General features: G+C 42.0%; 1 protein-coding gene across 2 annotated transcripts in view; it reads left to right on the top strand.

The window, feature by feature from the left end:
- Positions 1–23948, top strand: part of Garnl3 (GTPase activating Rap/RanGAP domain like 3) — a 157801-nt gene that overhangs the window by 29640 nt on the left and 104213 nt on the right. For both annotated transcript variants that reach the window (XM_027423765.2, XM_027423764.2), the window contains exon 3: positions 9163–9232. In XM_027423765.2, the coding sequence (XP_027279566.1) occupies positions 9163–9232 (70 nt within the window). The remainder of the gene's footprint in view (positions 1–9162; positions 9233–23948) is intronic.

Genomic DNA, 23948 nt, shown 5'->3' with positions numbered 1-23948 from the left:
AGATATCAGTCAAATCCCTCTTTGTAATTTCTAGCCTAGGGAAAGGGGGTATGGAGAAGGTGGAGTTTGGAGAGGACACTCTAGGTCCTAAGGCAAAAAGAAACTCAGCAAGTTGACGAAAGAGGAGAAAGAAGGCTATGTGCCTGGAGGATTGGAGGCAGAGGGGAGCAGAGCCAGACTAGACAGGTGGCTGGGGGTGTAAGTGATGGGGAGGAAGTTTAGGAAAAATGAAAGGGTGTCGATGGAGGACCAGCTGGCGGAAATTAAGCAGCAATGGATTGCAACCTGACATAGAAAAAAAACCTGTTTAACAGGAAGAATGGAGCCCTATGGGGCATAGTGTGGGTAAAGAGAGCTTTTTGAAGTAGCTGGTAAAGGACACTCAGTCACTGACACTAGGTTAGACACCAGATGTTCATCAGTCTCTGTACCTGGGAGTCTCCAGAATTCTTCCCCCACCCAAAGAAAGGAGACAGAGATGAGGTCGTTTCTGGAGTTTTGTAGAGGAAATGCCTTGTTCTGGCATCCAGTGGGTGAGAAAGGAACCTGACTGTTTCACAGGCTGGCTATAATAGCATCATGGATGAAATATATTTTTGTTAAAATTGCAGGTACATAGATCCCACTCCTGAAGCTGCATATCAAGGAGTTGGCAGTGAGAACTGGGCATTTCTATATTTAGGCGAAAATACTCTTAGAGCAAACTTTAAAACTTTTGCAGGGAAAGAACAAGACTGCCTAACATCGTGGTGGCAAGCATTTTATGTCAGGAAAATTAAGACCATATGGAAAAGATGAAAGTATCTATGTTCACATTTGAGATTTTTCAGCCTGATGAATGAAGATAACCAGGAACAAAAGGAAAGCCACTGTCTGGAAGGTTTTTGTAATTCAATCACTAAGAAAGGGTTGGTATTCAAAAGATGTAAATTCTACAAAGTAATTAGGAAAAGACCATAGCAAATAAGAAAGGTGTGGGTAACAAGTGTGAAATAGGGAGCTCAGAAAAGAGAGAACAATGGCCAATGATAAGATTAGGAAGAATGTCCTCAAATAACTTGGGGAAGCAAATTAAAACCACACCTCCTTGAGACAACATTGTCTACCCTTCTCACTGGCAGCCCAAGTGCTGGCTAGGATGCAGAGCAAGTAGAACCCATGAGAAGAGAGGGGTGGGAAGGAAATCTGTCACTTGGCAGGAGTAGTAACATTGTACCTGATCTGACTCCACAGATCCACTCCTGGATGTATAACTAGGGGATCACTTGTCCCTGTTGTTAAGAGTGTGTATTACAGCATGGTTTAAATGTTAGAAGCAAGACCAGCAAGATGGCTATCCAGGTAAAGGCACTTGCTGCCAAGCCTAAAGACCAAAGTTTAATCTTCAGGACTCACATGATGGAAGGAGAGAACCCACTCACAACTTGTCTTCTGACAACCACACACACACACACACACACACACACACACACACACACATCCATGTACATAAACAGACACATCAATAAACACATTTTCAAAAAGTTAACAAACAAGAGAAGTGTGTGACACTGGAGAGGGGAGATGCTGTCCTGAAGTGATACTCAGGTTGCCGTACCAGGGTCAGATACATGAACTAGAGTTACAAGTGTCACCAACACAAACCTTCTCAGCATGTTGTTCAACCAGAGAAGCTACCTGCAGAAAGGTGTTGCAGTAAGATGTTCATTTATGTAAAAAATCACTATGTGTGATAGACTGCTTCTGTAGGTTGTAGAGAATGGGCTGAGAATAGCTACCTGGTCAGTTCATACTGCATCAGAGGAATGAGGGATAAAAATGGGGCTAGGGAGAGATTCCCCGATATTTCCGGTGTATCCACAGTATTCATTGTGTGATTCTTTATCATTCATTATTTCAAAATTGAGCAAATTAAAGGAAAAAGTCCAAATTATTTTTTAGGTTTTTTAAAATTATTTTACGTGTATGGGTGTTTTGTCTATGTGTTTGTATGTACATCACATGAGGTGCCCATGGAAGAGGTCATCAAATTCCCTGTATTTGGAGTTTCACATGTTTGTGAGCCACCATGTAGGTACTGGGAACTGAACCTGAGTCCTCTGGAATAGAAACAAGTGCTCTTAACCACTGAGCCATCTGTCCAGCCACTTCAAATGGTTTTGATACAAAGATGGGGTTAGGAACAAAGGCCTAGAATTGGTGCTTCTGACATTTCAATGTGATTATACATCCTGGGAGAGCTGGTTAGAATTAGATTCTGTCTCATTAGGTCTAGAGTGGGGTCTAGCATTCTGCATGTCTGACTAGCTCAAGTGCAAGGCCCACTGCAAAGCAATAGTTCTGGCCATCTGGGCCTTGTGTAGAAGAATCCACTCTGGGTGTGTGTCTCTCTGTAAGGCCTGGGTCAGTTAGGAACAGATCTTGTGAATTCCAGGTGAGAAACATGGGGACCTGGAGAGACAGACTTTGAAGGGTGTTCTAACTTGATCTCAGTTGCTTGGATGAAACCACTCAAGCCATAGACAACTCAGGGAAAGGATGGGTTTATTTGGCTTACATTTCCAGGATAGGCCATCGGTGAAGGAAATCAGGTCAGGAACCTGAAGGTAGGACCAAAGCAGAAACCAAGGAATGCTTCTCAACTGACTTGCTCAGTGAATGCTCCTCTGTCTTTCTTCTACAGCCCAGGCAGGCCCTAGGGATGATGCCGCCCATGGTAGCTTCGGGTGTGTACCACTGTACCCAACTTTCAGTTAAACTCTTTATATGGTGAGAAATAACACAGAAAAGGCCACTGGAGACATCTTGTATGACTAGAGTACAACATCTCAGTAGGAAAGCCGTGGTGGAACCCACTGGTCTTTCTTAGATTGCCCCAAATTTACATACAGTTTGATTGCATGGGTAGATAGATGACTGTGTCTTACACCACAGATAAGAAACAGAACTATTCCATCCTCAGGGGTGGGGGTTGTGATAACCAAAATCCTGTTATTTCAATGATTCTTTATAAAGTCAGGAGTGGTGGTGCATATCTACAATCCCAGAAGTGGAGGCAGAAGGATCAAGAGTTTAGTGTTATCCTTAGCTATATAGTGAGTTCAAGACCAGCCTGGGCTGTGTGAGACCCTTCTCTAAAAATAACAACAGAGAAAAAATGTTATATTAAATAGAATTATATTGAGTGAAACCTTTGGGATTGGCTAAATCCATGCACTATAGCTCCCTAAACAGTCAACCACATTGTTGTGCATAGTGGTTTTCTTTTAGTTGGCAAGTGGTATTCTAAGGTGTGGATATGTTGTAGTTTATTTTATTCTTTGCCCCTGGGAAGACATCTGGATTGTTTCTAGTTTGAAGCTGTTACTAATAAACTAAATGTGTTTACACAGGTTTTTGTGGGTATAATATTTCATTCTTCTGAAATAAATGTTCCAGAGTGCACTTGCTGGTTATGTGGTAACTACATATTTCATTTATTCAGAAATGGCCTCTTCCACAGTGTGTGAGTGGTCTAGCTTCACATCTTCTCCAGGATTTGCAATTGTCACCACTTTTCATTTCAGATCAGCGATTTCAAAGACCAGTAGAGATTGTTTGTAAACAGAACTGTGCATTGAATCGGGACTCTTTATGTTAAAGAAAAAGTTAGGATCTAGATGTATGTCTTTCTCAAAACTTAATGGACACATAAATATTATGTGAAGACTGTATTTCAAAGTGTTTGAGGGAAGAAAAGGAGGACTAGCAGGCTGGAGAGCTGGCTCAGCAGTTATAAGGGCACAGTCTGCTCTTCTAGAGGACCAGGGTCAATTCCCAACACCCCTATGACAACTCACAACCATCTACAACTGCAGTCCCAAGGGATCCAATGCCCTCTTCTAGTTTCTAAGGGAGCTGCATCACATATTTGATGCCCATACATGCATTCAGACAAAACATCCCTATGCACATTAAAAATTAAAATAAATGTTAAAAATAAAAGAATAAAAGGGCCCTGACTTTTGGGATTCTTTCATTCCAGAAGCTGTCCCTCTTGCTTCCTAATTTCTGGTCTAGCCCTTCACTAGAGGAATTTTTGTATGCCATCATTAGAAGTTAATTTATAATCCCATCTCTGCTTTTCTGTGTCTTTTGGTGTATTTCAGAAAAAAAAATGACAACTGGTCTCTTGTATTCCATGAGCTATTCTAGTACCTGTTGTTAGGAAACCATGGACTCCCTGCAAGCCTCAGTCTGTAGTCTGGCACCATTAAAAAGTTTCTTGACCTTCAGTGGGGGATCCCTGCCATCTGTGTACTGCTGTGTGCTTGTCAGGGGGCTAAGGCCCTATGTTGGAGCTGTTGACATTGAACTCTCTTACTGGTGAGCTTCAGAAAACTGCCTGGTGTTTCTCACAGAATCTCTTCAGTGACCCAGGGAGAGTGTTTTTTGATGCTAATTGTTTTAGCCATTAACTGGATCTGAGACCCATGGGAACCTGGCTGCATATATCTGGCCAGTTGTGAGTGTTGGCACTGATCTCAGGGTCAGCTGAGGGAACCACTAGCCTCCCCTGGTCTCCTTACTCATTTTCAGCAAATCTTGACTCTGCAGAGGGCCTGATCCTGTTTTCTAGGAATCTGACTTATGTAATGGCAGTTGGTCTAGCCTGTGTGTAGAACAGAAGGCTTTGCTTCTATCCTGGGCCATATGTAGAGATTTAGCATGGAGGTCCTCCGCACTGTGCAAGTTTGCAAAGCTGGATCCAGCATCCTTACACATCAAATTGCTGAAGCAGAAGGGTTGCTATTTAGAGCCTGGACCACATGGCACAGAGGGAATTGGAAGCTTCCCGGTTCCTGTCCACACCTGCCTGGTTCTGGTGGCCCACTCTAACCAGGCTTCATTTGTCTATTCTCTTGTAATGACAACAGTAAGTCTTGAGTATTTTCTAATTGAAGTTGCCCTGCTGGACCAATACTCTGAGGGAGGAGATCAGGTGCTAAAATTGGTGTGTTCCCCTCAGTCTGATCCCAGGAAGCCTACTGCTTGAATCACGCTCTCTCTTGCTGATGTATGAGGGAAGACGTTTTATTTAAAATCCTTTAAAAGTTAATTATTTATGCCAAATGACCCTTCCTGGATCTCTCTTAAAACCCCAGAGAAATTGAGATTAATAATTGAGGCAATAATAATAGCAAACATTCAGATGAGCTTTCATGTAATAAATGTAAACTTAGCACATTGGCTGCTTTTCCTTATGGATTCTTTATAATCTTGCTAAACAGGATATGTTCACCTACAATTTAAAGATTCGAGAACCAATGTCCAGAGAGGCTAGGAGCCCAGGTCTGTGGCTGTAGCAGTTTGTGGAAGGAAGACATTTACTTCCTCCCATCAACCGAAACCTTGACCTAGGCATGGTGCTTCCTTATGAACATGCTATAGCATGGTTAACTGGTTTCCGGGGATTCCACAAGCATATGGAAGAGCAGTTTGCAAATCATCACCTGTGAACACCTGCAGCAGAATTCCCCAGGCTGTTTGTTTGGCTGGCAGATGGGCTGAACACAGCCTCTGGGACCAAGACCAGAGACTCCACATTGCTACCAAGCTCCTCAGGGAGTCAGGTTGAGTGTTTTGTGGATATTAGGAATGTGGGGTATGGATTGCCCTGAGACCAACTGGCGATTCATGAGTCCACTACAGGGATGGCAGTGTGGTTACTTTGTTTTGAGAACTGCTTAGTAGATAGCTTGGACTCTGTAAGTCATCAGGGTTTCTGTTGGAATTAAAGTCCACTGTTGTAATGCCAAAGCAGATGGGTAATCCATAATGAATAGATGTGGCTGTGTTCCAAGAAAATTGATTTTAATGTAGACAGTGGATTGCTCTCCTGATGTAGAGTCATCCTGGTCTATGCACCTACTATATCCCTCTCTACGGAAGTTTCATTGCACTCCTTCCAGCTAGGTACAGAGAGCTTGCTCATGGTGGGAATTGGCTACAGAGAGCTTGCTCATGGTGGGAACTGGCTGTGAGTCCTATTTCTTGGGTTGCAGTAGCTATGTCAGAAAGCCCTTCCTCATCAGGCATCAAGCACAAAAAATTGCTGTGTTGGGCCTAGTGGTACTATCATCCAGCTATTTTGGAGACTGAGGGAGGAAGATCCAAGTTCAAAGTCGGTTTAAGTAATTTAGCCAGACTCTATTCCAAAACAGAAAATTAAGGCAAAGAAACAAAATTGTGCTAGGGATACAGCTCATTGGTAGAGCACTTGAACACACAAGGCCCTAGGTTCAGTCCCCAGTACCAAAAGAAAAAAAAATCAATTAAAAATGCTTATTATGGTAGATAAACCTGATACTTAGTGTTCTCAAGCAGTGTGCTACTACTCATTCAGAGCACAGCCCAGTGAGTTTATTCCTACTCTGACTCTACTGTGTAACTCCCTAAGACTAACCCTCATCCCTGTTGTTATACCCTCTGTGGTCCTCCCAGTCCTCTCCATTCCAGTTGCTGGATAAGGAAACAGACCACAGATTGTACTGCTTAGATCTGGACAAGGTGCAGACCCACCACATTTCTTGGCCAGAATGCTCTTGCTTGGGGTTTAGAAACTGATTTCTGAGTTCCCTGGAACCCTTGCCCTGTAGAGTCTCTATATTTTTCTTTACTTAAATCCATTGTTCTATCTGGGAGGTGATGGTGCATGCCTTTAATTCCAGCCTTTGGAATCTACCACCCTGCTACACCAGGGAGCTATTGCACCTCCCGGGATACAGGTCTACAAGTAGTATATGCCATTTTTGTTCCATCCTGTCTTGACCAGAGCTAGATCACATAGTCTCATCACAAGATGAAACAAAGCCCTAATAGAAAGGAGTAAGTTTGTCAATCTAGTACACACAGATGCACCTACATTGTAGGCCAGGCCTGCCTAGAGGGAGAGACTGAAAAGGCCCAACAGGGAGAATGGGGGCATGTGGCCTGCCTTGGTACTTACCAGGAATGCTGTGAGGTACTGACTAGGAGATCTGGATGCTGTGTATATACATTCATGAGTGTATGCTTACTGCATATCCACCCTGTGCCAGGCAGTGGGGTGGAACAATACAGCTGGGAGCAATCAAAGTTCCTTGTAGAGCTTTGGATGACCCCTGCCACTGGGAACTCGTGTGGCCACCTGGGGTGGGAGGGATTTCTGACATAGCTACTTTGGATGCCTGTTACAGGCCAAGATATGTGCCCCAACACTTGTTCTCACCACGGGCAAGCTCTCTGCAGAGTACTAGAGGGAATGTAATTAGAGGACAGCCGACAGCAGGCATTAAATAACTGTGGCTTCCTTCATCATTTCCATGGAGTGCTGCTGTCCCTCAAAGAGACATCTAGGGAAGGTAGATACTCTAGCATGGTATATAGTCCTGGGACTGAGAGCTGTCATCGTCACTGTGTTTGTATCTGGCTGTTGACAAAGATAAAGAGCTGACACCAATTCCTAGAACCTTCTCAGTGGAGACTCAGAGCTGCTTTCTTCACTTTTCATGTTGGGCTTGTTGAGTTTGACCTGCTGCCTCTGCTGCTGCTGCCGACTTAATCATAGTCCTGTCTGAAACCAAAGCTGGGGTTGCAATCTAGGAAACCAAACGGCCTGGGCTTTGCCATACAGAGACCCACCTCTGAAGGACATCTGATGTCTACAGTAACCCAGCCTTACAGAAGAGAACCTCAGAACCAAACATGCAGGGCAAGAACAGTGTCTCCAAGAGCATTTTCAGACCACACTCCACAAATGGGCAGAGATGTCAGACTGGAATAAATCAGTGGGGAGTTGTTTTAGTATCTCTTAGAAATTTTTTGTTTTGAGTGAGGTGAGGATGTCAATCCAGGCAGGAAAGTAGCCTAGGCACCCCTTCCAAATTGTATTCTTTGATGTGCCATACGTTTTCAGCTAAAGGAGTGAGGGCAAGAAAAGGTTAACTTTCTTGTATAAGATGAATTCAGCCATCTCTGTGAAATGGTGGAGGCAGAATACCATTAGACTCTAATCTCATTTCTCTCATGCTGTCTTTCTTGGAGCCTATCAAACAGTGTCCTGGCAGAGACTCAACTCTGTGAATGCTGAACATCAGAGTCAGTCTCTCTGAATGTGCCAAGAGGGCTGTAAGTTAGAAAATGTAGCTACCTTGTAAGGAAGGATGAAAAGGTACTGCACGCACCTGTCTCTACGTGTGACAGGCCAACTAGTTTGAATAGATGAAACGTGGTTCTTGCAGAATTTTATTTTCTATGTTGTATTAGAGCTGTTTGCATGCACAGTCAAGCCAAACTTATTAAAACTGTTTGTTCTGGGGCATTCTCTGCTGTTTTCATGGGTGCTGTGTGGAGTCCTAGGTAGACTAAGTAGCCAATAGGTATGTGTCTTTTGAGAGGGGAGCCATGCATGCACGATGCAAATGCAGTAGCAATTTTCGTCTTTGTTTTAATTGCTCTTGGACCACAGTGTGTGAGTTTGCCTATCTGATGTAAGCCTATTTGGGTGGGGATGGAAGGGAGGATGGGAAGTATTAGTTGCTGCCATGTCAAAAATAAATATACTCAGATGTTAGATTTTTATATTTTCTGTTTTGCTCTCTCTCTCATGTTAACACGTAAAAATCTTAAATGCTGGGGGAAGGGGGGAGAGCTTATGAGGATTTGGGAATTTTTGTCTCCTCCTTAAGATACAGCTTTAAATGGTACTGGTTATTTTTATGTTGCATATTTGGGACAAAGAGACTCTACTCTCTTAAGCAAAAGATAATTGCAAGATCTGGTTCAGCAGCTTTGTCCCTTGCCTCAAGTTCCTGCAGGGCTGCCGTCCCTTCGGTAATACAGAATGAAATCATAATCCACCAATAGCTTTGGGAATTTCAATTGATTCCAAATGAACTAAATATTTAATTCAGTCATTCCCTATACTTCTAGGGATGACTTGGACGTCTTTCTTTTGACTGAGGGCTCATGAAAGCCTGGCTCTGCAATGGCTGCTGGGGACTGTGTCTGTTGCAAGGAGGCTCCCCTGCAGTGAGGTGCCTGGGCACTGCAAGCCTGTTCCATAGCAGCCTTTTTTTTTTTTCTCAGAAGGTGTGTAGCCAGATCGCTATGTATAATACTGATGAAGCATTTTTGTTCCAGCTCTGTCTCAGAAGACCTAGGCTGTAGACGTGGGGATTTCAGTAGGAAACATTATGGATCCGTGGAGCTGGTAAGTTAATGCTGTCTGTTCAGTAGTGATACACTGATTCAGACTTAGAGGCCATTGCCAAGCTCATCAGCCCCTTTTGTTGTGTATTTACTATTAAACTGTATGTGTGCCATGTCAAGATTTAATTGGAATCAGTAACTGCTGAAATGTTATGGTCATTTGATCATCTTTATTTCTTTTCATTGCTATGTACATTTAACCTCATGTCTTCCAAACTGATAAAATATATTGTGGCTTGGTGTTTTTCTCTTTTAAGTAGTACATAGAATTAAGTAATTTATAAATTAATAAGATAGCATTTCATTTTTATCTTGTTCCTACAGGTTTACAGATCTAGTTTTAAAAGTTAAGTGATTATTGGCATTCACATTCTGGTTTTATCTTTGCTTTCTCAGTGTGGGACAGGAGTTAGAATATATGAGATATTTTCCTGTTAAAAGCCTATTAGTTGGACCAGATCGGTAACTGTAACCGATGATAAATGTCTAAAATGAAAATATCTAATTTTTTATAATGAGACATTAGAGTTTGTGATAGGAATTTTAGGGTGTATATTCTTAAAGAGGGAAAATGAAAGCATTGATAGACTTAGTTTTTAAAGATAGCATTGTGATTTAGTCTTCCAATTGCATGGGATTTGAACCAGTTTCAGAAAATGTGCTTATAAACTATACTGATTATTACTGATCACAATTAAGGACATTAACTCTACTATTCTGTTAATTAAAAATGAGTTGTTTCTGTCTACTAGCATAGTAGCCAGATACCCACTGTTAATATAAGCTGCATCGTTACAGGGTTTAACTAGGAGAGCAGCTTATACCTGAGTTGAGTACCAGTGGCCCTCTATTTGATTCCAAGCATATATAATAAATTAGACTGTGTACCTGGCCCAGAGCTTAGTATCTTGCAAGCATAAAATAAAAGGTTTGGTCTTTGTTCTTAAGGGACTGAGCAGATTCCAAACATCATGTAAAGATTGAGTATAGCCACATCAAAGCACATGGATTGACTCAGTGCCTGTTCTGTCAGTCATTGTCAACATATAAGAGCCTGGGCATGAGTATAATTCAGAGTAGGAAGAGCTAAATAGAGAGATATAACATGATAGGAGCTAAGAGCAGGGAGAGAGCCCCCCCCACCCTAGCAAGGAACCTCAGGGAGATGGCATGGTAGGCCTCATAAGGACAGTAGGATATGGGGGTGGCAAAGAATAGATGGCAGATGTGGGTAGACATGAACAAATGGCACTGCCTAACAGAGGTAAGGCAGCAGGGAGTAGTGACAAAGAAAGCAGGCTTTGGGTCACATCTCCACATATCTGTTACCAGTCATCAATAAAGTGACTTGACTTCACTGCATATGCTCGAAGTCTTTCTTGTTTCATCATTCACTACTGACATGATCTTGAACACTTCTTGTCCTCAGTTTTCTCATCCATAGAATAGGTATACTAACATTTTCTTCTATAACTTTGCTGTGAGGATAAGACAATGACACCCAGCACTTAGCATGTTACCCTGCCACAGCCGTGAAGCTGAAATTCAATAACAGAAGTAGAACTTTCACAGTTAGATGAAGACTGGCCTGGGTCCAAGTAGTCTGGAGCCCTAGTACACAGGGAGGGTCATGCTTGGAGAAATAACATTTCTCTACAGATTTGTGGAGATCACAGAATACCAGAAGAGCAGCAGGTGAGCTGAACAGACACCAGAGTCAGCAGGAAAGCTATCAAAACACAGGCTGCTGAGCTACAGTGCAACAGAGTTACCCACAGTCACGTTCCGGGATTGCCATTGATGTTGTTGACCCCAGAACACACCTGCAAGGCCTGCATTCACGAATCTGACTAGTCACCAGTCATCTCCAACTTGATGAGGAAGCAAGCTCCTCAATCCATTGTTCATAACTTCTCTCTGGAGCTGTGTGTGCGTGTGTGTGTGTGTGTGTGTGTGTGTGTGTGTGTGTGTGTGTGTGTGTGTGTCCAAAACTTCTCTCTGGAGCTGTGTGTGTGTGTGTGTGTGTGTGTGTGTGTGTGTGTGTGTGTGTGTGTGTCCATGTCCGTGTCCGTGTCCTCTTAAAATATGATAAGACAAAATTTAAATATGGCTGAGAGATGACTCAGGTTAAGAGAACTTGCTATTATTCCAAAGGACCCAGGTTCAAGTCCCAACACCCATGTGGTGGCTCACAGTTTTCTGTAATTCCTGTTCCAGGGGATCCAACTCCCTCTTCTGACCTCCATGGGCACAGACATATATGCAGGCAAAATACTCATACATATAAAAATAAGTAAATGACTATTTTAATTAACATTTAAGTGTATTTTAAAATTCCATGGACAATATTCCTATTTTGTAGCAAGTGTTTTCATTTCAGCCCCTCTGATCTTTAAGTCTACAAACTTCACTTTTACATGGTTGTAATAAAATCATGCACTTATTTTTACATTATTTTCCATTAAACTGTTTTATAAATGTCTTTTGTGCATGTCATCTTCACAGTCACTATTTTGATTTGGGTGTGACAGTCCAACTTAGTGTTGAACCACTCTTTGTGTAACAGTTTCTTTCCTTTTATAAAATTGCATTGTGCCTAGTTTTTTCATATCAAAAATGACCTCTGCACTGAGGTCATGACTGAGAAAGATGAAATGACTGAAAAAGATAAAATGAAAAGAACCCCAACTTTGGGGTCTAAGGATCACTGAAATTGCTACTTCATGTTTTTGAAAGAAAGGTGATGTTTTCTCTCACCTCGGAGTAATACAATACATTTGGTATCTATTGAGGGATTGGTTCCAGGACTCCCTTGGATACTAAAATCTAAGGATGTTGAAGTCCCTGACATAAGGCAGCGTTTTTGTATGTATCTGACATACACCCTCCTTATGCATTAAGTCACCTCTGGGCACTCGTGATGTCTAATACAATACAACCGCCAGAGATCAGCGGTTACTGCGTGGTAGAGAATAGCAAGAAAACAGTCCACACATGTTCATTGCAGACACAGTTTTCCCCTAATATTTTCCATGCAGTTGGCTGAACCTACTCATGTGAAATATCCATATATGATGACTTGCTGTGTGGTTGAAAAAAACAACTGATGTGTATGTTCTAGCTTTTCTTAACCTTGTGTGATGAAGACTGTTGAGACCACAGAACTCAGACTTCAGAGAAGGGTACCAAAAAATTTAAAATTTAGCCTACATGTTGGCTTGAAACAACACAGTTATAGAAGCCTTTGGACAGAACCAGGTGTGGCCATTCAGATCAGTAGTGAGGGTAGATTCAGTACTTCATTCCACAGGTGTTAGTTGGATGTAAATTTCTTAAGAATCTGGAAACCTGGTTCCCTGTAGACACCCCCCAGGATTCTTCAGACATCTCTCAGCAAGTTTTCATTTCCTACCATGTGGCAGGCAACGGGCTGGGTTCTCAGAGGGAGTGGAGAAAGAGAAGTCAATGTGTCAGCTCTCAAAGAGTGGTGGTCCAGCTTCAGAAAGCAACTGCCTCACACTTCGTGTCCTGTCCCCAGGCTTTTCCCCTGGTGGTCCCCAGTGCTTGTCTCCGTTCATGGAAGCATGTGGGTGAGCTGTGCATTCAGTCTGATTCTACTGCGGAGTAACTTGCCGGAAGTCTCTAGGCAAGTCTCACTGGAATAAAGTGAGGGATGTAAGAGGAGACTTTCTCCATCTGTCTCAGTTCCACTGGACTGGTTTTCTCTCCACCCACCAGGTCCCGCAGCCACTTAATGAAATAACCACTCTGAGATTTAATATCAGTTACAGTTATTTAGCCAATGGCTTAGGCTTCTTTCTGGCTAGATCTCTCTTGATTATTAGTCCATTTCTATTAATCTGTGTATCTCCATGTGGTCTTTGCTTACCTGTGATTCCCAGGCTTTTTGACTCCTGGCTGCTACATGGCATCTGTCCTTTCTCTTTCTTTCCTTGCCTCTTTCTTTGGGATTCCCTCCTAGCTAAATTCTGTCTGTTCATTGGCCAAAACAGCTTTATTCATCAACCAATAAAAGAAACACATATTCATAGCTTACAGAAGGACATTCCCATCATAGCTGGGCCCCCAGGGACAGGAAAGCTGTTTTCTCCATCCATATGACACCTCATCCTTCCCTCTCTTCTCTGTTCCACTCATCTCTCTGCAGCTGCCTCTGCCTTCTCCAGGCTTACTTTGAAGAGTTTTATAGTTACGTATCTTTGATTTGGTCTCTATGTAAGTGTGAGTGGTGAGCACTCCCAGCACCAATGGATGAAGACTGTCCTCCCTTTTATGATATATGTCACAGCACTCTTTAAAACATTGGTTGACCATGTATTAAGTTAATTTGGGTTTTTTTCTTCTCATTGGTCTATATGCCTTTCTTAGGACATAATAATATTCTAGAATATGGGGACTATGAAGTCTTTTCCTTCTTAATTGCCTTTGTGGTTCATTCTGGACTATTGACCCTTACCCATATTTCACCTTGCTTTTTCTCTGCATGCTTTGATGTCTGACATCACTGATCTCTAGAATGGCTTCAGTTCTTCATGCCCCGGACCTCTGTGCTTGTTTTCTGCAAGGATTTCCCTAGTGCTTTGCATGGCCCAAGCTTACTGCCATCTTTTCAAAGCCCACCCCCAGTCCACGTTGATCCCTGTTGTTCTTTAATTTAGCACCGTATTTCATTTTTCATAAATTTTATCATTAAATTGGTGTCAGTCTTATGTGACCCAATATCCCTGGGTCACATAGGTTCCAACTCTTAATTCCCAACATAGTCTCTTCATTTCTTGAACTTGAGTTTCAGATTTCAAATAGAGAATCATGGATTGGTTCCTCTTGGGTTGGGATGTGGCAGAGTAGTGGGGTCATTTGGTACAAAGTTAGTGTTCTAGAACCATTCCTTCAACAAAGTTTGTGGAGAGGGAAGATTATCCCTGAGGAGGATAGACAGAGTCAGTTTAAAGAAGAGTAGACATGGACTGCGGAGGTAGCTCAGTAGGCAGAATGCTTGCTGTACACACCTGAGGAGCTGTGTTCATCTCCTCAAGCACCTCAGAATAGGTGTGGCAGCACACACCTATAACCATAACACTGGGGAACAGGGACAGGTGGAACCTGAGGGCTTGCTCACTAGCCAGTCGATGATCCAGTAAGAAACCCTGTCTCAGAAACTAAAATAGTGAGTTATAGAGGAAGACACTGATGTCATCCTCTGGCCTCCATGCATGCACATAGAGATGCTTAGACACACACACACACACACACACACACACACACACACACGCATACGCATGCATACTCACGCAGAGTCTGTACTGGAATACCACCTCAACCCCACAGATCAACAGAATTCTCTCATGCAGTAGATTGTTTAAGTGTCTCATGAATTTTTCTTCCTCTACTAGTGGACTCTTTCTTATTCCTGCCACTTTCTATTAATCCCTTAAGTATAGATACAAATTATTAAGCCCACCCCAAATAGGAATCTTGGCCATTTATTTGCTCATATAACCCTAGCACTAGGCACAATAATAGCATTAGTCACTTAATAATACTGATTGAATAAGTGTTCTGACTTGAGAGGAACTAGAGGACAGGCTAACCCATGAAAAACAAGTAAAGGAAAAGATAAACCAAGCCTGTTTGACCACCACCAACACAGACTCATTAGCTTGCTATGTATTCTGCATTAACATATGCCATTTTCCTTCCTGGTGGATTGCAAGTCCAGTCTCTCCTGGCAACAGTCCAAGCAAGGCACAGCTATTACACCATCAACCACCCCTCATCACTTTCTATCGAAATCTGTCAGCAACAGCAAAAGATGGTTTGTAGCTTTTATTGATCTGTTCATGCCCTTTGACAGGATAGACAGGAAACTGATGCGGTAGAAGTGATAAATGGTATGAGCACAATATAGACCTCTGCTCAGGTCAGCCAGCTGCAGATTGTCATGCACCCCTGCACTCAGGTCAGCCCAGCTGCAGATTGCCATGCACCCCTGCACTCAGGTCCGCCAGCTGCAGATTGCCATGCACCCCTGCACTCAGGTCTGCCAGCTGCAGATTGCCATGCACCCCTGCACTCAGGTCAGTCAACTGCAGATGATTGCCATGAACCCCTGCACTCAGGTCTGTTAGCTGCAGATTGCCATGCACCCCTGCCTCTTGTTGTTTCTGGGACATCACCATGGGCAAGTGATTTCAGATTAGCATAAGTCAGGCTGGACTATTGTCCGTTCCTTTGACTTGCATGTCTTAATGGGTGAGCTCACACTCTGTGTATACATGCTGCTCCATTGTGCAGTCAAGAAGCAGAGTGGTGCTTACTTCTGAAGGCAGCAAGATTTTGTTGTTAGGAACTCAGAGTGGCCTCAAAAGATGCCTGGCACATGTGCTGTCTGAATGGTTGGTTAGTAATGAGCTTGTTTGGAATTTATAAATTTTCATATTGGAAGATCCTCAAAGGTTTCTTATTGTTGTTGGTGGTGGTGGTATTGGTGTTGGGGTGTGTGTGTGTGTGTGTGTGTGTGTGTGTGTGTAGAAGCCATAGGTCAACATCAGGTGTCATTCCTCAGGTTCTACACTTCTTGCTTTTTGAGACAGGGTCTCTCACTTGGCCTGGAACTCAACATTTAGTCTAGGCTGACCAGCCAGGAAACCCCAAGACTCCTTCTGCTTCCGTCTATTGAGAGGTAGGAATGGGAATCACAAGCAAATGATACCATCATCAGCTTTATTACCATTATTATTCTGATTATGATTATTATAAAAATTAGACAATATATCTTGAGCATATTCTTTCTTCTTCCCCAACTCCTTCCCAGATTCTCTCCACTTCCCTGTCCACCCAACATCATGTTCTTTTTTCTCTCTGCCAAAAAACAAAAGCAAAAAAAAGTTAAAAATCAAAGCAAAAAAAAAACAACAATAAGATAAAATATACCAAAACAAAACAGAAAACACACGCACGCACGCACGCACACACGCACGCGCGCACACACACACACACACACACACACACACACACACACACACACACACACATATATATATATATATATTATATATATATATATATATATATATACACAAATGAAGTCTATTTTGTGTTGGCCAACTACTCCTGGGTATGGGGCTTGCCCTAGAAGGTGGTTGATATACTTAATGACATTCAATTGGAGAAAACTGGTTTTTCTCTTTCCAAGCAGGTATCAAATGCAAATAGTTTCTTGGTTAAGGGCAGGACTTGGTGTCTACATCCTTCCCTCAATGCTGGGCTTTTGTCTGCTCTGAACAGTGCCGGCCTTGTGTGTGTGGCCACAGTCTCTTCGAATTTGTATGTGCTTCAACCCTGTTGTATCCAGAGACACTGGTTCCTTGGCGTCATCCATCTGTATATATCTCTGAGCCTGGAGGTGGGGGGGGGGTTGGTAAAAACATCCCACTTAAGGCTGAGAAATCTTCCAATCGTTGCACGTTGTCCAGTTGTAGATTTCTCATGTTATTGCTGTTCCTCCAGCAGAGTAACCATAGTAGGTTTTCCCCTAGGGCCCATGACCTGTCTAGTCTTGCATTCTTGACCACTTTAGCAGTGTCCAGGTATGGGTTCCATCTCATGAAGTGGGCCTTAAACCCAATATTAAACAAACAAAACAAGTGGTCGGTCAGAACCATAACATTTGTGCCACTGTTAGTTACACCAGTATATCTTGTAGAGCGGTTGCTCATGCAGGTCAGAGGGGTTGTAGCTAGGTAACCCTGATGATTACTTCTCCCTCCAGTAGTGTGTAAAGTACGTTCCAGCCTTCATCATTGGGGATGAAGCTTCTAGTTCAGCACCAGCTCCATTTCTCCATATTCTAAGACATAACTAAGTAGTGCCCTCAGCAATAGGACTTTACCATTAGGTTGTAGAGAGAAACCAAAACCCTTGACAATAGCCTATGATGTTTGGGGTAGGGGTGCATATTGGATCCCCGTGGCCAGTGACTCAGCAAGATATAACTTCTCTGCACTAGAGGGTTTACTTGATAACATAAAACATCTTGTTGGGTGCCTAGCCTTTTTTTTTTTTCTGAGACAGGGTTTCTCTGTAGCTTTGGAGACTATCCTGGGACTTGCCCTGTAGACCAGGCTAGCCTCAAACTCACAGAGATCCACCTGCCTCTGCCTCCTGAATACAGGGATTATAGGCATGTACCACCACTGCCTGGCTTTTTAAACATGGCTTCCAGGGATCAAACTCGGATCCCCGTGCTCACATAGCAAGCACTTTTCTGACAAAGCTTTCACCAACCCCCCCCCCAATTTGGTGAGGAGTCATTTGTATTTTTGCTCAGGCATAAATATAAACAGCATTCAGAGGACTGTTCAACAGAGAAGATCCTCTGCTAATGAGTAACTTAGCTGCTGCTTCAGCATCCCTAACAGAACAATTTTGTTCTCCATTTGGAGATGGCAGTGCCTTCTGTTTTTATGGGCATTTTATGGACAAAATCATATTCCATGTGCCATGACCAAATTGAAAAATTAGAAAAGGTAACAGCATATCTCCCTCAGGAATATCAGGAATTAAACATTCTACAACTAAAATCCTCATTTGGACAGATGTTCTCCAGTGTATCAGGGTTGTGACTGAATCCTATGCAGAGGTCAGCTCCCTGAGGGACCTCAAGGCACACATCTATCTTGGAGTATTCACCAGCAACTTAACATGATCTAGCCCACCTTTGTGGATGATCAGTCTTGCTGACTTTGAGATTTTACCAGGCTATTTTCTGAGTGTAGCACTGGAGTGATCTTCTTCAGCATGTTAACATGAGCATGAAGCCAGATGTCTTCTGTTGTGGCTATCATTTTACTGTTGGTATTATTAGTTCTAACATTTATTAAATTCTTACCATGTGCTGTGCTGAGCTATTTGAGGTGCAGCTGCATATTGAATATTTACAGACAACCAGATGAGGTAGGTGTTGTTTGGCTGTGCCTCTTCCCTTGGATGCTCAGAAAATATGTGAGTTCTGAATGGGTCCCATGCACTGATGGTCTGAGGTTCCACAGCTAATACTTGCCAGAGGTGACATTTAAACCCAGGTCTGTGTCTTAATCTAGAAGCTCATCACAATCTGTCAGTCACACCTCACAACTGTTACTCCAGTTCCAAGGCTCCTGCACCCTCTTCTGGCCTCTCTGGGCACTGCATGCATGTGGTACATATTTAGACAAGCAGGCAGGCACACACCCACGCATAAATAAAACCTTTTTTTTTTTTTTTTTTTTTTTTTGAGACTGACTTTTGGCTACTAGTCTACAATCCTCCATCCTTACAGTCTTGCTGCCTACAGGCTGTTTTCTCAGAAAAATGTCCACTGTGAGAGCAACCACCAGTGCCCTTAATCAGCAGAGCTCAAAGGTATAATTTCAAGCTATTTTTTGTCCAGGAGTTACCCTCAGGAGATGTCTGCACTTTAAATGCTTTAAATTTCATTCCTGAATCGAACCTGGCCAGACAGCAGCTAGGAACACACTTAGCCTGTCTTGCCTCAGACCTGCATTTCTTGGTCTGTGCCCTGGCATTGTGCCTTTAACTTCCTGTGATAGACAGTGAAAACCAGCCAAGTAGAACATAGAGTGTCTTTCAGAAGGCTACTGAGAATTTTTTTTGTCTGTCAGTGTCTCTTTTAATAAGATCTAAGAGAAAATTTCTTTCTTAGGACCAAAAAGTAGCCACTTCTCCTTAGAAGCAAATTCACTGTCGATCTGCTAGCAGGAAGATCTCTGAGAGAGAAGGGGTTTCTTCCTTTGCAGTGGCTTCAAGGAATCTCAGAGCTGTTTTTGAGATTTGCCTCTTATAACAAACGTTACCCTCTTGTTTTCAGAATAATTACCCACATCTGATATTCCCTTGTGTGTTCTATGTCTAATTTTATCCTTTGAATAAGATATATTTCCATAAGCTGCTTCAAATCCTCTTTAAAACATAAGGTAGGACATAAACAAAAATGCATTTTCTGCATCTAACCCTGAACAGCAAAGTCCTTCTGTCTCCCATTGACACTTGTCTGGTATATAAAATGACTTTGCTCTTGTTGTCCCAACCACCATCCTACTTTTCTTAATGGTATGATTCGATGACTCATTTTTCCAGTACAAACAAATCATTAGTTAGCACACCACCGGACTAGTCTTTTGGTGACCATCTTGATCACCAAGATCTGGTAATGACACAGATATCTGGAACACAAACTGTACCAGTAGCTGCACACACACCACATCAGAATACCAGATGATGCCAGCCTCAGGAATTCTACCTCCAGGCAGCAGATCCATAGTATGATCTCCACTCTCCAAACTAGAGGTGCCAGAACCTGCGCTGTACTTTCTGTGGGTTGTGGGTCACTCATGACATCCCTGAGGCCACAGATCTTCCCTCCTGTGTGTCCTAGTTTTTCTCCTCAGGCCATGCTCTCTGAGCCTTTGTGCCATCCTCTGCTTCTGTAGCCACCTTGGCTCAACTCCATCTCTGGCTCCTACAGCTTGTGTGGTGGTCTTTTGCATTGTGGTCCTTTCAGTGGTGGGATGTGGTTCCCTGCTCTACTTTAAGAGATACTTTCAAATTGTGATCTGTGTATCACAGTTTGTTTTTCATAACCAGAGTTACAAACTGCAAACACTTTGGTTATTTGGTTGATTCTTCAAAGTGCAGGAATTGGAGTAGAACAGCTTGCTGCCTTGGTTGTGGCAGTTTTCGTTTACCTCTGAACAGTCTTTCATATTGCCTGTTTGGTTGTAACTTTGTGCCCCTCCCCATTTGTGTCTTGTGTGTTCTCTCCTTCACACGTCCACGGCATGCCTGTGTCCACTTGCAGATCAGAGTTTAGCAGTGTGGATCATCAGTTGTGACCATAAGCAAATATTTTTTTAAAATTGTTTATATGTGTGTGTATGTGCCTACTTGTCTGTACTAAATACATGCAGTACCAGCAGAGGCCAGAGAGGGCATCCAGGACCCTGAAACTGGAGTTACAGGTGGTTGTGAGCTGCCCTATGTGGGTCCTCTGTCATCTCTGCAGCCCCTAAAAAGCAGATCTTTGAGTTGACAGAAATATGTGATGTGATTGCCTTGCATACTGATCAAATGAGAAAATACTTTTCTCAGCTCTGAGAGTTTTAGAAAAGGTCCACATTTTCTTCTGAGTTTATGTAGGTCTGCTATCAAATTTGTAGAACTTGACGTTGTGCCATGAACATGCAGAGTGAGAACCGCACTCTTACTTCTTATGGTGCTGTTGAACAATGAGTAGGGAGATGCCTTTTGCCAACCTTTCTTCATATAGACTCTGAAAACAGAGTTGCGGGCTCTTAGAAATGAAGGTGTTTACTTGATTATTAACTGGCCTCTGGCAGACATCATGGGACTTGTTGCCCTTAGCCTACAACCCTCTTCTTTTAGCTTTCTCCTGACTCAGGGCACAGCATTGTCTTCACAGTGTGCACACATTCATTCCAATGTCCCCTAACATGATCCATGTACCAGAAAGGCCCACAGTTTCATACCCCTACTTACTTCTGTTAGACATAAGTAATAGCTGAAATGAGTTATTTTACCCTCTTAATGAAAACAGATACTTAGAGGGCAGTGTGCTTCTTGGCCTCCACTTTTGGTCAGTTGCAGTTTTCACTGTCCTGCAGTCTTTTAAAACATTTAAAACTGGGCTGGCTTGATAGATGTGAATATGCTTCCATTACATAGGGAATAAATTTCAACTACACTGAGTTCTTGTCATGAACCACACACCAGTTCTATGACTTCCCTCCTCACTTCTTCTGATGTTGCCCTTCTTACTCCCACCCAAACTGGTCCTGACAAGAGCACCAGAGGCCTTCTTGCTAGTCATAGCAATGTCAGTGGTCTTTTGGGTGCTTTGTATATGCAAACTAATTGAAATCTCACAAGACCCACAGAGATGTAGATGGGCACCCCCACTTTACAGACATGATCACTGAGATTCTAAAGGCTAGTTAGTTTGCCTATGGTCACACAGATGGTAGCTAATGGGCTACCCACTCCCCCCCACACACACACACATACTTTATCTGCAGTGGATTGTATTTATTTTAAAATTGCATGATCTTGGAGCTGGAGATAATGGTTCACTGGTTAAAAGTGCTTTCTGCAATTCTTTCTCTGTTGAGTCTTTGTATGGTTTGAGTATCAGGGTGACTTGGCCTCATAAAATGATTTTGGCAATGTTCCTTCTGTTTCTATTTTGTGGAATGATTTGAGTAATATTGCTGTTAACTCTTCTTTGAAAGTCTGGTAGAATTCTGTGCTAATTTCCCTTATGAACATAGATACAAAAATAATCAACAGAATGCTTGCAAACCAAATCCAAGAACACATCAAAGAGATTATCTACCATGATCAAGTACGCTTTATCCAAGAGACGTAGGGATGATTCAATATTTGAAAATCAGTCAATGTAATCCACCATATAAACAAACTGAAAGAAAAAATGATCATCTCAATATAGGCCAAAAAAGCCTTTGATAAAATCCAACACCTTTCATGATTAAAGTCTTGGATATATTGGGATACAAGGGACATACCTAAACATCATAAAGACAATTTACAGTAAGCCTATAACCAACATCAAATTAAATGGAGAGAAACTCAAAACATTTCTACAAATTATGACAAGGCAAGTCTGTCCACTCTCTCCTTACCTATTCAATATGGTACTTGAAGTTCTAGCTAGAGCAATAAGAAAACTGAAAGAGATCAAGGGGGATACAAATTGGAAAGGAAGAAATCAAAGTATCATTATTTGCAGATGATATGATAGTATACATAAGCAACCCAAAAATTCTATCAGGGAACTCCCACAGCTGATAAACACCTTTAGTGGTATGGCTGGATACAAGATTATCTCAAAAAAATCAATAGCCTTCTTATATACAAATGACAAATGGACTGAGAAAGAAATCAGGGAAACAACACCCTTCACAATAACCACAAACAATATAAAATATCCTGGGGTAACCATTACAAAGCAAGTGAAAGACTTATATGACAAAAACTTCAAGTCTTTAAAGGAAGAAATTAAGAAGATATCAGGAAATGGAAATATCTCCCATGCTCATGATTCAGTACAATTAACATGGTAAAAATGACCATCATACTAAAAGCAATGTACAGATTCAACACAATCCCCATCAAAATTCCAACAAAATTCTTTACAGACGTTGAAAAGACAATACTCAACTTCTTATGAAAAAAAAAAAAAAAACAGGATAGCTAAAACAATCCTGAACAATAAAGGAACTTCCAGAGGTATTACCACCCCAGATTTCAAACTGTACTACAGAACAATAGAAATAAAAACTGCTTGTTATTGACATAAAAACAGATATGGTGATCAATGGAATTGAATTAAAGACCCAGACATAAATCTACACACCTGTCAACACCTGATTTTTGCTAAAGAAGCCAGAAACACACAATGGGGGAAAAAAAGAAAGCTTCTTCAACAAATGGTGCTGCTCTAACTTGATGTCTGCATGTAGAAGAATGTAAAGAGATTCATAATTATCACCCTACACAAAACTCTAGTCCAAGTGGATCAAAGACCTCAACATAAAATAGACACACTGAACCTGATAGAAGAAGTGAGAAATAGCCTTGAACGCATTGTCACAGGAGACAACATCCTAAACAGAACAGCGATAGCACAGGCACAAAGATCAACAACTAATAAATGGAATCTCATGAAACTGAAAAGCTTCTGTAAGGCAAAGGACACCATCAGTAGGACAAAATGGCAAAAGATTTTCACCAACTCCACATCTGATATATATATATATATATAAAGAACTCAAGAAACTAGACATCAACCAACCAAACAATCCAATTAAAAATGGGGTACGGTTCTAATTCTCATTAGAGGAATTTCAAATGGATGAGAAACACTTAAAGAAATGTTCAACATCCTTAGTCTCCAGGGAAATGCACATCAAAACTACATTGAGATTACAACTTACACCTGCTAAGATCAATGCACGAGTGACAGCTCATGCTGGAGAGGATGTGGAGCAAGGGGAGCACTCTATTACTGGTGGGAATGCAAACTCATCCAGCAACTAAAATCATAAACATAACATCCAGCAACATAAAAATCAATGTGGTGGTTCCTCTGAAAATTGGGAGTCAGTCTACCTCAAGATCCAGCTATACCACTCTTGGACATATACACGAAAGATGTCCATCCTACCACAAGGACACTTGTTCAACTATGTTCAGAACAGCTTTATTCATAATAGCCAGAAATTGGAAACAATCTATCCAACTGAAAATGGATAAAATATATATTTACGTAATATAGCATTACTCAGTTGTTAGAAAAAAAATGACATCATGAAATTTGCAGGCAAATGGATGGAACCAGAAAAACAAATCATTCTGAGTGAGGCAATCCAGACCCAGAAAGACAAACCTAATGTGTACTCATTTATAAGTGGATATTAGCTGTTAAGTAAAGAATAACCACACTATAATCCACAGACCTGGAGAAGTTAGATAAATAGGAGAGGTCTAGGAGAAATGCATGGCTCTCCCTAGGAAGAGGAAATAGAATAGATTTTGTGGGAGCCTGGGGATGGGTGGGGATGGGAATAGGAGGGATCAGATGGAAGAGGGAGGAACGGGGG

Source organism: Cricetulus griseus, chromosome 6 (genome assembly GCF_003668045.3).
Source record: "Cricetulus griseus strain 17A/GY chromosome 6, alternate assembly CriGri-PICRH-1.0, whole genome shotgun sequence".
Taxonomy (NCBI): Eukaryota; Metazoa; Chordata; class Mammalia; order Rodentia; family Cricetidae; genus Cricetulus; species Cricetulus griseus.
This window is presented reverse-complemented; position numbering and strand designations above follow the sequence as displayed.